Source organism: Gadus chalcogrammus, chromosome 18 (genome assembly GCF_026213295.1).
Source record: "Gadus chalcogrammus isolate NIFS_2021 chromosome 18, NIFS_Gcha_1.0, whole genome shotgun sequence".
NCBI lineage: Eukaryota > Metazoa > Chordata > Actinopteri > Gadiformes > Gadidae > Gadus > Gadus chalcogrammus.
Genome location: NC_079429.1, coordinates 16,540,309 through 16,558,644, shown reverse-complemented (window position 1 = coordinate 16,558,644; position 18,336 = coordinate 16,540,309). Strand labels below are relative to the sequence as shown.

Below are 18,336 nucleotides of genomic sequence, written 5' to 3'. Positions count from 1 at the left end.
TATTTTCTGCATTCCCCTGTGTTCTCATTATTGGACTTCCCTGGAAGACCGTTCCTTCCTCCGGAGAAGCGGGACGAATACATCAGGCATATGAGATGTAAATTAACATATAACGTGTAAATTAACATACCAGATTTAAATGACATGTGTATGATGATATTGCACAACAAGGTTGAGGTAGAACCTACAACCATTTCAGCTCTGTCTGTCTGTCTATCCTCCCTTTGCGTGTACAGAAGTGTAAGCAAGTGCACAGTGCTACTGTGTGTGTGTGTGTGTGTGTGTGTGTGTGTGTGTGTGTGTGTGTGTGTGTGTGTGTGTGTGTGTGTGTGTGTGTGTGTGTGTGTGTGTGTGTGTGTGTGTGTGTGTGTATGTTTAAGTACATGACTTCTGTCTGCGTGTGTGTGTGTGTATGTTTAAGTACATGACTTCTGTCTGCGTGTGTGTGTGTGTGTGTGTGTGTGTGTGTGTGTGTGTGTGTGTGTGTGTGTGTGTGTGTGTGTGTGTGTGTGTGTGTGTGTGTGTGTGTGTGTGTGTGTGTGTGTGTGTGTGTGTTTGTGTGTGTGTGTGTGTATGCGCATCTGCATATATATATATTCCTGTCCAGTAGGAGATGCAAATGAACCATCACATCTTTGGCCTCTGCTACCATCAGTCCCTAGCTGCTCCTCTGGCTCCCACAGAGCACCAGGAAAGATGCTATGCTAAACTAGCTTGCATATTCTTAGAAATGCTTTCAATGCCAAAACGTTCCTGAGCATTCACATATTACTTCAAATAAAAAATGTTGCCATGTTTAATTTAACATAAATGTTGATATAAATAATTAGCGTCAGTGTATGAAAATGACGTGGTAAGCCATGGTTTAGTTTAACCTTAGTCCAACCCAATTTATCAGTTACCGGTTTAGCTCCGCCCCTGAAACGTGTCAATACCAATCCACCCAAACACGTCTCTGGATTGTGATTGGCTGCCCAACCTGTTAGGGTCTCCCCCCAAGGCTCTCTTATGGACCAGCAAGGGCCAATGAATGTTTCACAAGAGGCCCCTGAAATGATGCATAGCTCAACAAGCCCTGTGAAGGCTGCAGCAGATATTTATTTTCATGATATAACCTTGACTTGTCTTTGTGGTTGATTCTTGCTAAGTAAAAACTTAGTCTATGTTTTTATGACAGGCATGAAGATATAAATATGCATTTGGTGAATCTCAAAGAGACAGACATAGAGCTTGTTACCAGGGCAACACCAACATTGCCCCAGGAATTACCTCTGGACAGATTGTGCATCCTCCCAGAGTTCTCAAACAAAAGAAGTACACATGAAATATTTATTTCAGTTTCAGTGAGGAATATAATATTGATTCTGTGACGCTGAAGAATGGCCTCAAAAGCTTTTTTCGAAATCAACAAAGTTTATTTTTAAACTGTTATGATGTTTTATGTTGCTTTTACTAACGTGTGAGCTAATATTCACTAACTTGTTTGAAAAGTCCATCGGCAAGAAATTCTAAACCATCATTCAACGATCCACCAAAAAACGAAAGACTTTGTACTTCAGAAAGCAGACTGAGGTCCTTGATTAAGCTGCCTGTCAACACGCCCTATCATTAGCGAATCATCCTCTCGAGGATTAAATCCCTCCAGATTAGTGGTGATTTAGCATCCAGCAGGTCAAATGGGTGTAAGGAAAAGTTATTGTTATGTCAAACCGCGTGGTATGACTTGCTCAGGGGCAAGTTAATGAACACGACATTGGCAGCCATTTTAAGCTGAGACGGTGAGGCCATGGACTGCTTAAATAGACATCCCCCATCTGGACTGCCACAGCTAAGGGCTGCGCTAGCGACTTCACTTTAAAGCACTGAATGGCTTCTCCCTGCAGGTGTGGGAATGTCTAATTGTGTTGCGCTTCACTGAACAGCTTAAGCAACAATGAGGTGCTGTCGACTAGCATTAGATAAACGTAGGCAAGGAACAGAGGTGGGGAAAACACAGGTTTGAAGAGGAAAAGAAGAGGAAAGCTGCTGAATAAAATGGTGACTGAAGACAACAACTGTTAAGTGTAGGGGGTTACGGTTCTGGATTCCAAGTATAAAAGTTCTTGTTTCGCTGCCCAATGCTACCAGCCTTGCAATTGTCATTCTTGAGCCTTGCTAAATTGCAAGAACAGTTTTTGAAATTGTTGTAGACCGAGCTTGTAAACATCGTTCATTACCGAAAACAAAGATGGATCTAGGGACACCAACAAACAATGCTATTTTGTGTTCTGCATTTGCTTCCCTGCCAATTATATTGATTACTTCCGCAATGAAACCAATGACACATTAAGACTGCAAAACATCAGGAATTATGACAAATAAAATGCATGAAACAAGTTAGACAGGAACCTGCAGTAATGTTGATTAAAATTATGTAAAACAGACATAAAAACAAAGCACCTGGTATGCACTATAAGCACAGAAAAATTAAAAGTGAAATTAATAAATGATTACATATATTATAACCAGGAATGGCTCATTTACACTTCCCATTAGTGAACAAATGTATATGCAAATATGCATATTCATTGCCTTTAATAAACAGGGTGCAGCCACACGCACACACACACACACCCACACCCACACACCCACACCCACACACACACACAAACAGGGTTATCTTAATCAACACTCCAAGCTACATCTAAATTCCCAGATCAACATAAGCCCGGTTCTGATATTGAAGAAAGGGCTTAAGAATCAGCCCTATGAATGAGTTAATCCTCAAAGGAACCCCAACACACAACTCCCAACCTTTACGCACTACTTGTAGTACCGGTACAACGCTTAATGCTACTCTATCCGCTCCCGCTAGCGCTGCTATTGCTAGTGCTGCTACTGCTATTATGCTTCCGTTACTGGGGTATCAACTGTCAAGTTAATAACAGCTGCTTTGTTCCAGCCCGGAAAATAAAAATGGAAAGCTGGTCCTGAGCGCTACATAAAGGCGCTGACAAACACGCTGTTGGCTGTCAGGATCCCATACGCACAAAAGGTTCCTAAACGTGGGTGTGCACAAAGAATAACTAGGAAGCTAGATCACAGGAATTGAGAAAATAAAAGCATATGGAAGTTAAAGTATTCATGAGTCTGAAGAGTCTCGGAATAAAAAGCGAACACGTAGAAGAAAAGTTGAAACTGCCATTTTCTTTCAACATCTTAAGTATAATAATAATTGTATGGCCGTCTCAATAGGCTCGCCTCATTGCGTACCTGCCTAAGCGATAGCGTCCCAGCAAAGGCGTCTAACAGATTCAGATTACTTTATTAATCCCGGAGGGAATCGTCCCGGTTACAACCGCGGGTTACAGTTGGCCAGGGTTTAGAGCTCGCCGAGCCATTAGCCGAGGGCAGGGTGGCACCAAATCCTGCTATCGAGATGGCTCTGAAATCCATCAGAGAACTCTCTCGACGCTCATAATCCCCCCCCCCCCCTCCCCCTCATCAGCCAGCCCCCTACCCGGGCCTCCCCCTCCAGCAGACAATAGAGAGAGAGGGAGGGAGGGAGGGAGGGAGGGAGGGAGAGGCTTGAAGAGAGAGAGGCTGGAGAAAAGGGGTCGGAGAACGAGGGGAGGGAGCAAGAGAACGAGGGGGAGGAGAAGAGAGAGGTTGGTAGTGAGGGTGGAGAGAGCGAGAGAGAGAGAGAGAGGGTGGGAGTGAGGGAGGAGAGAGAGAGAGGGGTTGGGGACATACATTACAGAAAGGCGAGTGAATAGTGAGCGTGTATTAAATAGAAAGTATTAACGTCAGAGTGTAACAGAGATAGCTATGAAGGGAGACCGAGGGGGAAAGAGATATACAGAGAAGGATAGGATAGGGAGAGCGAGAGTGAGAGCCAGAGAGCGAGAGGGAGAGAGATAGAGAGGGACAGAGATAGGGACAGAGAGAGAAAGCGAAGGTTGAGGAAGGCGGTGACGTCAGCCACTATGCCACCGACGTGATGTACATGGATATGGTGAAGAGGATTAGCTGGAGATCACAGAGGCTGGGAGGACCATGCAAGGCCTCAGTTAATTCCCAGCTCGTCGTAGAGCCAACACGGGGATCCCACAGCCCCCCCCAGGCCTGTCTCTGCAGCAGTTGTCAACATGTGGGGTGCCCTCAACTGCATTGGCCTGCCAAGGTTGGAAAATGGGGGTTGAGAGACTACACTTATTTTTAAGTGTAGTCTATATAATTGCTGAATTTCCCAAGGAAACTCCCACATAACAAATTGGGATATTTCTGTGGTGAGGGTTTAAGTACCAAGTGCATGAACATGGAATCAATTAGTTTTTGTTGTTTTTCGGCTGAGCTAAATACAAGTAGTTTTAGAAAAAAAAAAAAATTCTATATTAGTAAGGAACAAATACATCTATGAACTTGCTGTGCTGCAAGGTACTACGGGAAACAAATACCACTGAATTGACCTTACAGGAAGACCTCTGTGTTTCATCAGTCTTTCCTGACAGGAGCGGGCATGCAGGGGTCGGGGCTACGAGGACGGCCCAGTTAATCCAAAACAGGTGTTTCATCTCCTGGGAATTCAACATTTATGTAAAGGAAAAATATTCCCCAAAACACGAGACGTCAGAATATTGTCCAGATCGAAACACAATGCAAGGCAACAGCTTGTGAACGTTAAATCATTCTTAATCTGAGTATAAAAAGTTTTTGAGTATGAAAAGATTTGTTGAAACCAAACATTACTTTTCTTTGGAAAAAGTTGATTATTGAGTTTCAGATGAATATGCTTTAACAGTGATACCGGGAGAGGGGGTAAAGGGTGTGTGGAGGGGTAGTTTGGGGCAGAGCAGGGCGGGATCTCTTATCAAGCCCCAATTTAATGACATCATTTATTTTAATGACAATCTCTTATTGGGCAAAACAACTAAAATCGTCCTCCTTAACTAATCAACAAACAGAATACAACCAGATGACATCTAGGCCCTAAATTAAACCTTAAAACCTTAACCACTGTATTGTGCGTTAGTGTGACGTGAGATAGAATTACGCATTGATGATAGTTTTACAAATTGCAGTTCTACTTTTAACAAATGTCTTTTAAAAAATAAATAAAGCTTAATATTTTCAATTTGAGTCTTTCGAGTGAGTAGTAGGTAGCCTACATGACCCATGTCAGGATAGAAGGGGGGGATTTTGGGGATTTTCATGTCCAAGAAATACTTTCGTGGCCTTGTGCTTGCTAGATGCTGGCCGGATGCTGTTAAAAACTATTAATAATACAGCTCAGATCAGACAACCTGGTGAATGATGCACATTTCATGATTGCGATACCAACAAAATCTTGGAATTAAACCGGGATTAAACAAAGCTGCGTCCAGCTTTACTTGTGATCTGTCTCACATCCTTGTGGAGAAGAAGACGTCTGCAGTGCTCTGGGACTGCCAACTCCTCAGCCCTCCACTTTCTTCTACTCTGGATATTTCAGTTGAGCCCTTCCATAGCCTCCATCTTCTCTCCGTCCGAAGCAGACAAACCCGCAGAGCACCGCGAGGATCATTCGTTGAATACATGTTGTTCTCAAATCAAATGCTTAATGGCATCATTAGTAGATGGTATGAAAATATGAGTGCACATGTATCAGCAGATTAGTATTTAACATGTCACCTAAAAATGCAAGTTTGCTTACAGTACACTACTACAATGTGTGTGTGTGTTTGTCTGTGTGTGTATGTATGAGGGTGTGTGTGTGTGTGTATGTGTGTGTGTGTGTGTGTGTGTGTGTGTGTGTGTGTGTGTGTGTGTGTGTGTGTGTGTGTGTGTGTGTGTGTGTGTGTGTGTGTGTGTGTGTGTGTGTGTGTGCGTGTGTGTGTGTCCAAGTTTATATATACATACACCCTGAGTAATCTGGGTCTTATCTTGCATTGTTAGAAGACCCACACATCACAGATGTCATAGTACGCAATTGTGCCCCACTAAGTAGTCCATGGCTGGCCAGAACGGGTGGCATCTGGCAGACCGCCACTATGAAGCCCTCGACTCTAATCTTGCATGGCCTGGATTTAATACGGGCACTACGCCTCAGCCTCCACTACCATCAGCACCACCCCATCGACCACCATCACCTCCGGCAACAACACAACAGCCACCGTCAGCCTTCACCCTTTTCTTCATTTCTTGTCTCCCTTTTTCTTTAACCCACGGCAAAACATTCTTTTATCTCTCTGTTTAACAAGATGTACTACGGTTGGTTGAACACACACCCATTTGCCTTTAGTTTGATTCTGAATACAACACTCGTCTATAAACATAAAGCAGAGCAAAATAAATACTAGCAAATTACCCCAAAAACAAACAAACCAAAACGTTGTAAGTCATACCCCGTTCAACTCCTACAATTAATACAAAACCTTGCAGGGTAAAAATCAATGGCTTCAAGGTCTATGCTCTGGGGGATTACATTTGCCAGTTATTCTGATTACCTAAATTTGCCCTCATTAATTCCAGTAAGAAATATCATATAATATACATTCGATTTTCAAGATATTTCCCTTCAAGCAATTGGAACAGATCTTTACTGAGAACATAAACGCTAGAACACAGTGTTAGCAAGAACATACATTTGGAACATAAAATGAGCTAGAAAGCCTTATCATATGTAAGAACATAGTGTTAGTTATAACATACCGTTCGCTTTGACATACTGCCAGCTAGAACATATCGCATTCTGCGTACATCTGTTCTATATGTCGGTGTGTGTGAAGGATTGTGTGTACACAGAGAAGCGGAGAGGGAGACGTACGGTTGGAGAACAGGGTGGTACTGCAGGGTGGGAGGCCAAGGTGAGGCCGCTAAGAAAGCTAGTCAAGGCTCCTGTTTCAATCTTTCATCAACGGGGGACGCGTGCAGCACGGGCGAACAAGATGGATGGTCGGCTCGCTTCGCTTCCAGCCTAGCAAGGGATTTTGCGGGATATTTCTGATTACTGTTGGGTTCTGATCAGGAGGGGAAAAGAGAGGGCAGCCAAGGTGGTCCAGGGGTGGTGGAGCACTGTGTAATCTCTGACATTTGGGCGGGAAGGCAGCTCTGTGTTATTGATGATAATCCAGTTGGCTCTGGAATAGTCTAGATAGAAGCTATAAAGATGCATAAACACCCTCACGGCCCTGCCCACTCACCCACCCAACCCTTAAACAGATAAACAGATCCCAGTAAATTATAAATGGACTGCATTTATACAGCACTTTTCCAACCAACGACCACTGAAAGAGCTTTAAAATATTGCCTAACAGTCATTCATGCACCGACGTTGGATTCCACCCTGCAGTCACAGTGAGGTGTCTTGCTCAGAGACACCAGAACACTCAGCCAGACGGAGCCGGGAATCGAACTATTAACCTCCTGGTTACCATTCAACCCACTTTACCTCCTTAGCTACTGTTGCCCCAGTCATTAATTAATTATTTGCATGGTAGGGCTAGGATTGGGCTCATCATTTTGCGATGACACAAATTGCGTTTGGCAAAACACTATTGATTGTTAAGAGGCAAACGCGCTGACACGGTAACCAGTCGATTTTCCGTTTTATCTTCTTTGACAATAAACTCTCAGAGAGCAGGTGCTCCCGGGGCCCTGTAACTCTGTGGCTCCTGTTGTTCTTGGCCTACGTTTATTTCCTTCACGGTTCTTCTCGTTAATTAAACCTCTGACGACCCGAGTTTACAAACTGTAAGTATCTCTAAACCTGGACGCCTGATCTCTGTTACCAAGCTGCTTGGCGGAGGTCGACATAGGAACAGTGCATACCGAGAAGCTCTGATTCAACCAGGATATCTCTTCAATAGTGTAATGGAAACAGCGGTGGATGGAGCACGGTTTTTACCTTCCAGACTGAACTGTCAGGATGTTAAATTGACAGGCTACAATATCTTCACCGAGAAAGACTGTTGCCCTTGGAAAATGGAGAGTAATAGGAGGGAGGCGGAGCGAGAGAGACAGAGGGAGAGAGACAGAGACAGAGACAGAGACAGAGAGAGAGAGACAGAGACAGAGACAGAGAGAGAGACAGAGACAGAGACAGAGACAGAGACAGAGACAGAGACAGAGAGACAGAGGGAGAGAGACAGAGACAGAGACAGAGACAGAGACAGAGAGACAGAGACAGAGACAGAGAGACAGAGACAGAGACAGAGAGAGAGAGAGAGAGAGAGAGAGACAGAGAGACAGAGAGACAGAGAGACAGAGAGACAGAGAGACAGAGACAGAGACAGAGAGAGAGAGAGAGAGAGAGAGAGACAGCGACAAAGGGCGATAGAGAGAGAGAGAGAGAGAGAGAGAGAGAGAGAGACAGCGACAAAGGGCGATAGAGAGAGAGAGAGAGAGAGAGAGAGAGAGACATAGAGAGAGACAGCGACAAAGGGAGAGAGAGAGAGAGAGAGAAACAGAGAGGGAGAGGGAGCGAGGCAGAGACAGACGGAGGGAGAGAGAGAGAGAGAGGGGGAGGGGAAGAGACAGAGACAGAGAGAGAGACAGAGACAGAGACAGAGAGAGAGAAAGAGAGAGAGAGAGAGAGAAAGGGAGAGACAGAGACAAAGGGAGAGAGACAAAGACAGAGGGAGGGAGGGAGAGAGCGAGACAAAGACAGAGGGAGAGGGAGAGAGAGAGCGAGAGAGAGAGAAACAGAGACAGAGGGAGACAGAGAGAGAGAGAAAAAGAAAAAGGTAGCAAACGCCAAGAGCGCCGTTGCTCATCACCTCGTGGTGAGGTCGGCCCCTCTCATTACCGGCCCATCGACTGAGAGGTCTGGCGAGCTGGCACTACAGCTCGATGAACGAGCCAGAACCCATCCAGCCTGGCTAAGCTCTCTCCCAGCGAGCTCCAGAGGCTCTTCCAGCTGAAGGAATGGGAGTAAAAGACCCTCTCTCTCTCTCTCTCTCTCCTTCACCCTCTCTCTCTATCCCTCTCTCCTTCACCCTCTCTCTCTATCCCTCTCTCCTTCACCCTCTCTCTCTATCCCTCTCTCCTTCACCCTCTCTCTCTATCCCTCTCTCCTTCACCCTCTCTCTCTATCCCTCTCTCCTTCACCCTCTCTCTCTATCCCTCTCTCCTTCACCCCCTCTCTCTATCCCTCTCTCCTTCACCCTCTCTCTCTATCCCTCTCTCCTTCACCCTCTCTCTCTATCCCTCTCTCCTTCACCCTCTCTCTCTATCCCTCTCTCCTTCACCCTCTCTCTCTATCCCTCTCTCCTTCACCCCCTCTCTCTAGGAGCCGAGCCGTGTCCCAGCCCATTCTTTACGGTACGAACAATGAATGTTCGACATAAGGAACAAACCACTTAATATTCCGGGAGGGTTTTAAGCACATTAGGTGGAAATGGTGCCCCTCCTGTGTGTTTTAATTGTGAATTTTCTCCCAAGTTATACATATTGTTTAATTAAAATTTTAAGCCTGTATATTTTTTATCTCAACAACCCCTCTGGGGTCAATAAAGTCCTGCATTAACGAGCCTATCTTATATCACTGCACGTTTCCGCAGCATATTTTACTTCGTTCCCTGTTTGTAATAACCGTGTCGTTATGTGTTTTTTTTTCATCATCAAAAACATAGCCGTCCCATTATAAAGGTCGGGTTGAACGTTTTGCAGGTTTAGCTAATCGCTTTATGCCGCGCGACGCGGGGTAGCCGTTCTCGCCCCGCCGCCATGGCTGTTCAGCTCGCACAGAGAGGAAAACCCACCCTCCCGCCGCGTCTGTGTGGCCTCGGCTTCACAGCCGGGGGTTTGGACAGCCGTTCTGGAAGCCCACAGAGATGTAAGCCGCAGAGACAAACGTTGACTCGTATCATGTGTCGTCATGAAGATCCAGCCGTGAGATAGACAAGCAGGACTGATGCAACGGGGAAGACATCTGCCTCCGCAGGCGCAGCGCTCCGAGGAGTTTGCCGCCCGCTCAAAGCCTCCTCGCAAGATGTTAACGCGATCGATGAGTCGCGGTGACGCCTCATAGTTATTAATATTTACATGAACACATTGTGATGGGCTGCGATAAGTTGATTTGCGATGAGAACTAAAGATAGCGCTGGTGGGTGTTATTGTATTTTTATGGTGTGTAGTTTGTCTTTATATTGGGATTTAGTGACAATTTGGTATTGCGTTTGTCTTGCTCAGATACGTCTTGCTGTTAATTCTAGCAATCTATTTGTTTAGTAACTAAATAAAAATATAGACAATATAAAGACAATTGAAAGAAGACAGCAAGCAGGTACGGCCTCACAATACATCATTATAGATACATTATTTTAAAGGGCCCTTTTTTTTTAAATGCCTGAGTATGTCTTCTATGATCTTGAACATAGTAGTCTATGCCATTTTGAAACTGTTACTAAAATGACACCAGTTAATGTCAATGAGCGGGTTAAGCTTCTCCAAACACACGTAAGGCCAGTGTGGGCTGTTTATCATGTCCAACTCATTATCAACGCTCATACTCAAAACTGTGTACTAGCTTAAAAAGGTATGAGTAAAAGTAAGCTGCCATCGGTTGTCCTATAACTTAAAATCTCAGTTGTTGTTTGAATTGGAGCTGAAATAGAGGGTTTACTTACACTTTTCTGTTAGTGTGACCGCAATCATTCACTCAGCTAAAACAAAAAACATGATTTGTGTTATTGAAATGGAAGTGGATTTATGAATGAAAATGAAAAAGCTTGCATTCATCTCCCATTAAAGAGTGGCCACACACACACACACACACACACACACACACACACACACACACACACACACACACACACACACACACACACACACACACACACACACACACACACACACACACACACACACACACACACACACATTATTCTCTCTTTCCAACGATGTGGTAGCCAAAGGGCGTGTACTGCCCTTTAAGGTATCAGTAGGGACTTAATGATGGCATGGTCTACAACAGCTGTGACTAGCCAAGTGTCAAGTGATGAGGTTCCTTGAAGGTTTATAAATTGGAATAAGGTATTTAGTCTGTGGCAATATAGCCAATGGCTAACAAGATAGCGACTATGATTGTTGATGAGAAACAAATTCTCTCTGAAGCTCTGTCCATTCAAGGTGACTGTAGCAACATGGTGTTGCTTCATGGAGAGCACCCACTCTCTACGTTGGTACAAAGAGCTCATTCGAAGGTAACAAAAACTCAGCGCCTGTTATCGTTATGCACTAATTAAAACACACTTATTAAAATTATAATCCATTACTGCCAAGTCTGTTCCACTAGATGCCACTCAATTTTACACACTCCCCTTTAATTACACCGCGTTTTTCTAAAAGAAGCAAACAATTAAGAGCGGGAAAAGCAGGTACAATATACGTATCTTTGTGCTAGTCAACAGCGGCATGAAGCTCTCTCGCCCACTCCCCGCACTCTCCCCCCTCTCTCCCCCCTCTCTCCCGAACGGCTGTCGGATCTCTACCCCGTCCTCCGCTCTGATCCTGAATCCAACATGACATCACACCGCCATAAACACAGCTTGCTCTGCAGGTACAAGATGGGCAGGGCGAGTGAGAACAACCGGAGAGGGCAGGGGATGGTACGGAGAGGGAGAGAGAGAGAGGAATAACAAGATCCTTGTGGTTTGATTGCTGAAGATTTCACCTGCTGCTGGGAGAGTGCGGCCGCACCGCGGCGGACAGGAGATGATGAAAGAGACGTGCGCACGTATCCGCCGACCCGCCCTCTCCGTACACCCTCTGCCTTTCGCTTTTGCTCAGTACGGGATGGTTCTGAGGTGAGCTGTAACTCTGCTCGCCCATCTGTGCGTGGAGGGTGTGTGTTTATGGGGGGTGGTGTTTTGGGAGGCACAGCAGTATCTGTTACACGCATGGGTGGAAAAATGAACATCAAGAAGCCTCAAAGTGGCATTTTTTAAGATAGAGATTTTTAAAGTGCACTTTTTCACCCGGACTCTGTTTTGGAGAGGAACCCAAATTGAACCTACCATCTTGGCCCAAATGCTAGTAGAACCCTGAATGCAGGTCATATATAAGATCATCTTTTACGATGCATAAAATTTTAGCCCGCGTTGGGTTTTGGCAGAGGAATTGTTTGCTGCTACCGTCGTCTGTGTTTGTTTTTCCGTTATTGATTCAGTTATTTTGTTTAAATTTAAAGTACGTGACCTTTTGAAGTTCAGCCATGAGGCACAACAGAATGCAAACTCACAAAAGTGTTATTTTCACACTTGTGATATTTCAAACAAGCATTTTCATCGGAAAACCTACTCTGCTTACAGAGTATGGGGAAACATCGAGATCAGACGTACAACAAAATGATAAGAAGAACAGTGAAATATCACTTCCATTTCTACCTTTCACTGTAACACCAGCAATGAAGGGTTGTCTCTGGGATTCCAACTGAAGCCTCAAAGAGAATCGTCTGCTCGCTCTCTCACTCTTTGTTTGTGTAGGCCCCCGCTAAAATGGCCGCCACAAAGGACTTCCAACAAACACCAAGGAAAAAGGCTGGAAGATTGTCACCAACATCCAAGCTTGGTGAGAGCCTGTTTGTCTTAGCGGACACACAGACCGATTGCAACGGTCAGGCTAGCGGTTTGCAGGGCGGCGGTCCTCCACACACACCTTCTGATGGATAAAGGGGAAGTTGCAAATGGCAGCGTGCATTGTGTTCAAGGAGGAGGAGGAGGAGGAGGAGGGCAGTGTTTGGGTTCAGGCTGTTATCTCTTCCTCCCTGGAAACCTCTTGTTCATTATCCTCTGACTCCCACTGAGGTGGTCCAACTTCACTCTGCATGTGTTTAAGTGTGTGTGTGAGTGAGTGTGTCTGCCTGCATTTGTGTGCCTGTGGTGTGTGTGTGTGTGTGAGTGTGTATATATCATGTGTGTGTGTGTGTGTGTGTGTGTGTGTGTGTGTGTGTGTGTGTGTGTGTGTGTGTGTGTGTGTGTGTGTGTGTGTGTGTGTAATAACTGTGCCTAATGGCATTCATGTATATGTGTGCGTTCAAGTTTTTGTGTGTTTCCTTACGCAAAGTGAGTGTCTATGTGTGTGTGTGATGTTGCCTATATTTACCCACATATGAGATTGGGTTTTGCATACAGATAGATAGGATTGTGCATGTGGAGGGATATGAAAATGATATGAAAACATGACTTGTCCCGCAAGGACCACTCCCAGGATATGCATTTCACGGCCGATTGCTTCTGCCACGACCCCTGCTCATCATCCTTATTAATTACAGCCTCATTGGGAATCTCCAGTGTTTATATTGTCTATAAACACGTGATTCATATGCCCCGATTGCTGTGCCACAGTTTTAATGAATGCCAATAGGCCACGATAGTTAGCATTCTGCAGCTGTGATGTATGTCAAGGGGCTATGCTAGTTAGCATTCTGCAGCTGTGATGTATGTCAATAGGCTATGCTAGTTAGCATTTTGCAGCTGTGATATATGTCTATAGGCTACCAAGTTAGCATTCTACAGCGGTGGTGTATGCCTAAAGGCTACACAATTTAGCATTCCACAGTGGTAATGTTTGTCTTCATGCTACACTAGTTAGCATTATGCAACTGTGATGTATGTCTAAAGGTTACGCTAGTTAGTTACCTTCAGCAGCGGTGATGCATGGCTATAGGCTACGCTTGTTAGCATTCTGCAGCAGTGATATATGTGTATAGACTATGGTAGTGAGCGTTCTGCAGCATTGATGTATGTCTATGGCTACGCTTTTTAGCATTCTGCATAGGTGGTGTATTTCTATAGGCTATGCTAGTTAGCATTCTGTAATGTTAATGAATGGCTATAGGCTACAAAATTAGTATTCTAAAGCTGAGGTGATTGTCTTTAGGCTACGCAATTTAGCATTCTGAAAAGGGGATATATGTCTTAAGGCTATGCGAGTTAGCATTCAGTAGCGGCGATGTATGCCTATAGGCTATGCTTGTTAGCAATCATTTATTTGTAGAAGCTACAAAAGTCGGCATTCTCCAGTTATATGTGCTAAGTGAATGAGCATTCAAAATCAATTTCCTGAATGTGAATACTGAGATGTTAAACTGGGCTGAATCCTATTATCCTTCCTTTGTATTTCAGGAGCAAGGCGCGTGGTGTAAAGAGCGGCTGTTTACCTCAGTGTACTGAACTGTACAGATCACAGGCGAACAGGTAATTATGCACCGTTTTGGATCTAAACCTGATCCAAAATGGCCCACGTAGCGGAACAGAGCGATGGGGAATGCCAAAGAATTTGGGGTATTTGCTTCATTCCTTTTGTAATTATCTCCATCGTTTTCCAAAGTAAACAGTTTAATCGCCCATCCTGACCCTGAGGATCGACGCTTCCCTACCTGACTTATTGTTTTATATTGATCGCAGAGCTCGGAGAAATAAGTTGCATTCGCAGATGTGATTTGACTAAATAATTATAATCTTGGGAGATATTCCAGATGCAGATGTATTCCTCCCATAGGAGAATAGTACAAGCTTTAAAAGGAAATCTGGCAGACAGTAAAACTAAATATATTGCAGAAACTGGAAACAGGAATCAGGCAATCCACGTTTAACTGCCACACTAAGCTTGTCTTTTTTATCCTTACATGGTAGAAATTGGAAAAATAAATGCCACATTATCATGATCGCATTTGGGACTCTTTATGTAAGAAAACAATTAGTATGCGTGTAATTGAGGACTCCTCAGGTATCTCTCTCTGTAGTAGTAAACGATTCATCTCGTCCTCCTAGTGTAAAGAGTGTAAAGTTAGCTCCCATTAACACAGTGATACAATGACTGAGCTGACTCCCAAACCAATTATATCCATTGAAATCAAATTAGAACACAAAGACAATTAACCCAACCCAACAACAAATGTTCCTCACATAATGAGGTCGAAAGGCCATCTTGGAGTCGACTAATGGAATAGATCTCTTAATAGTTTCATGGCTTGTTCCTAGAAATGTCAAAAGCGACACGGTTTGGGATTCAAACTACCCGCAAAAGCTTTGTTTACAAGTGTTCCTAAATAACTTGATGTCAAACATACATGATAATCGATATTAAATAAATTAAAGTCCCACATGGTTAGTTTCCACTGTTTAACCGGTCGCTCATGCTAACAAAGTGACACCTACGTGTTCAGTGTTGTAGCCAACACATCCTTTTTTTTAATGCTTTATTATAGAGTGAGATAGAGAAGAAGGTATGGGAGATAGAGGGGAGGACATGCAGTAAATGACCACGGGCAGGACTCGAACCCGGGTCGCTGCGTTCAGGACTGAGCCTATGTGGTAAGCGCTCTCGAACACATCTTTAAAATGCTTGAGCATTATTTCAGGGACAACCTGCTACAGAAGGAATTGCTGATTTACTTTTTCTTGCCTTACTTAATAAAGGGTTACAGAGAACTGGCATGTCACTTGGCCCCACTTAAATCTAAACTCATATCACATTGAATGTATGATTTGTCTGAGGGACTTTATGGTCTGATGCTCATTAAAGCAGCGACTGGCCGCTTCGTGGAAACTCCATGGCTCATGGCGCCTAAGAAACTCTTCAACAGCTAATGAGCGTGTCACCAGATATCGTTCCCTGGTCATAAGATCCTTAAAGTTCCCTTTCGTCAGCAGAGGAGAAAATGAACTAGGGTGGCGGGCGGTATGTATATACTGCACAGTAAACATCTCTGCAGTTTTTAAACACAGTGCACTTTACTGAACGAAACCCAGTCGGGGTTGTTTTTTTATACATCTTGGCATGCAGAGCTCGCCGACCAGCTCACTCAAAGACTCCCGAACAAGCCGCAGGGGAAGCTTCAGAGGGGCCAGAGCACCTAACCATTACTGATTCAGTGGCTGGGCTAACGCTAAGCTAACCCTATAGCGCTGCTGATGCACTAGTGCGCCCGCTTGCAACGCATATCAGCCCCGCCCCCTTAGTATGCCTCTTGACAAGCCCTCCGCCGGGCAGAAAGGCCCACAGACTGGCCTTTTCTTTAGATGCACAGAGGAGCTGCGGTGGATTTAAATTGGAGTCTGAAGTTATGTGTGGAGGATCTTTGCCCCCAGCACAGATCCTTGAAATAGATGGGGGGAAGGGGGTCCATTTTGATGGTTCAGAAGGTTTGTGTGAGGGATGGGAATAGTCAATGAATCTCGATCGAGATGGATAGTTCTGGGAATGAATACAAGAGCAGAGTAGGGGAGTAGAGGGAGAAGAAAGAACAGCCAGTAACGAAAGACTCAGATCAGAGGGAAGAGAGATAGAACGATGAAGATGGGGGGAAACAGGTACGTAGAGACAGATAGATAAAGAGAGTTAGATGAAGATGAATAGATAGTTAGAGACAGCTTCGGATTAAAAGTGAGGGGGAAAGATGCTTGGAGAGAGAGGTAGATAGACTTGGATAGAGAAATAGCAAGTGAGAGAAAGAGAGAAATAGATGGAGGAAGAGGGAGGGAAAAGTGATATATGATAGTATGGTGGAGAGAGAGGAGGAAAGAGAGTGAAATGGAGAAACCAAGCTAGACTGAGAAAGAGAGAGATTCAGAAATAGAGTGCGACGGCTGAAGAGAGAGGGAGAGACAGGGAGAGAATAACAGGTAGACTTGGAGCAAGGGAATAAGAAAGAGTGATTTAGAAAGAGCAAGGTAGACTCAGAGAGAAGTGAACAGATGGAGAGAGAGAGAGGTAAATCGATAGAGCGAGGTAGACGGGCGACTGAGAGTTCGCTGAGAGTTTGGTAGTGCGTGGCTATCTGAGTGAGTAGTGCTTTTTGTGGCGATGCAAGCTGCGGTGTGCTACAGCGCTAGCTCAAGGCACTCCCTGGGCTACTCTCCAGCCCAGGTAATGAGTTCCTTCCCTAATTGACCCAGCTGCGACTGCCTGAACCATGCGTGGGACCGACCTGCCGTTAGCACAACATGCTCTCACCACAACTACTTTTGTCGGGTCATTCTTCCGTTTTAAACATTTCTAGCATAAGTAAATGGACTGGATTTTTATACGGCGCTTTTCTCAGCAGTGGCAACAATATCGCCTAACCACCACCCATTCAAGCACACATTCACACACCGACGACGGTGTCAACCATGCAAGGCGACAGCCAGCTTGTCATGAGCAGTTAGGGTGCAGTGTCTAACTCAGGGACACCTCCGCACACCACAGCTAGGATGTGCCGGGTTATCGTACCAGCAACCCTCCGGTTACCAGCCAACCCCCTCTACCTCCAGAGCCACATGCCGCCCATAAGTGGGTGTAAGAACTCTGGTTTCTCAACGTATGGGTGCCATTAGATAGCCAGACAGGTTTTGCAAGAGAAATAGCTACTAGCAATCGTAGCTGTCTCTCTAGCAAAAGCGGCTGTGCGTCGCTGGTTTCAGAACATGTACGTGTCGAAAGGAGTGTGTGTGTGTGTGTGTGTGTGTGTGTGTGTGTGTGTGTGTGTGTGTGTGTGTGTGTGTGTGTGTGTGTGTGTGTGTGTGTGTGTGTGTGTGTGTGTGTGTGTGTGTGTGTGTGTGTGTGTGTGTGTGCGCGTGTCTGTTCGCTGTGTGTACGATAAAACGTTAGTTTGAAAATGGTAAAATAAAAATGAAATAAAGAATAAAGCGTAAAGGCGGAGTGAGGCAGTGTGCGAGCGCCGTCTCCACCTGGGCGCCGTTTGAACACTTCAAAAAGCAGAGCGTCTGGTGGCGGGCGCGGCATGCGGAGAAGGGAAGAACAAAAGAACGGAGCAAACCAACGGAGACGGGGGGGGGGGGAGAGCGTGATCGGCGGGGCGGGTTGACGTGCGTGTGAGAGGGGGTGAGGCGCGGCACCGGGACTGACAGTCGGACGGTGGGTGGAGGTAAACCGACACACAGCAGGGCTTCAAGGGCCCGCATCTTGTGATGTTGCGGAAACTAGAATACAGTGCGTCACTCATTCACGGGGAAGCGATGTTGCAGCGTTTGTTTGTGTGTTGTGTGTGTGTGTGTGCCTGTGTGTGTGTGTGTGCGCCTGTGTGTGTGTGTGCCTGTGTGTGTGTGTGATTTTGCTAGTAGGTGTCAGTAGGTAAAGCTGCCTAGATATGACCACAGAAGCGGTTGGGAGGTATGTGTGCGTGCGTGCGTGCGTGCGTGCGTGCGTGCGTGCGTGCGTGCGTGCGTGCGTGCGTGCGTGCGTGTCTGAATGCAATGTGCATGTATACGTGTTTGTGTGTGCGTGCGCATTTGTGCTTGTGTGTGCGTGATGACTCTGATGTTAATCAGTTCATCTAAATGCATACGTGTCTTTTTCATGTCTAATGACTCATGGGCCGCCCTGACGTGCAGGAGCATTTCACAGGTGCATGCTTTTCCTTAATGCCCCTGA

General features: G+C 45.3%; 1 protein-coding gene across 1 annotated transcript in view; it reads right to left on the bottom strand.

Moving 5' to 3' along the window:
- The window catches only part of nrg3b (neuregulin 3b), a 203,933-nt gene that overhangs the window by 157,715 nt on the left and 27,882 nt on the right, over window positions 1-18,336 (bottom strand). Inside the window, exon 2 of the mRNA XM_056577724.1 lies at window positions 12,345-12,450. Within this exon, the coding sequence (XP_056433699.1) occupies window positions 12,345-12,450 (106 nt within the window). The remainder of the gene's footprint in view (window positions 1-12,344; window positions 12,451-18,336) is intronic.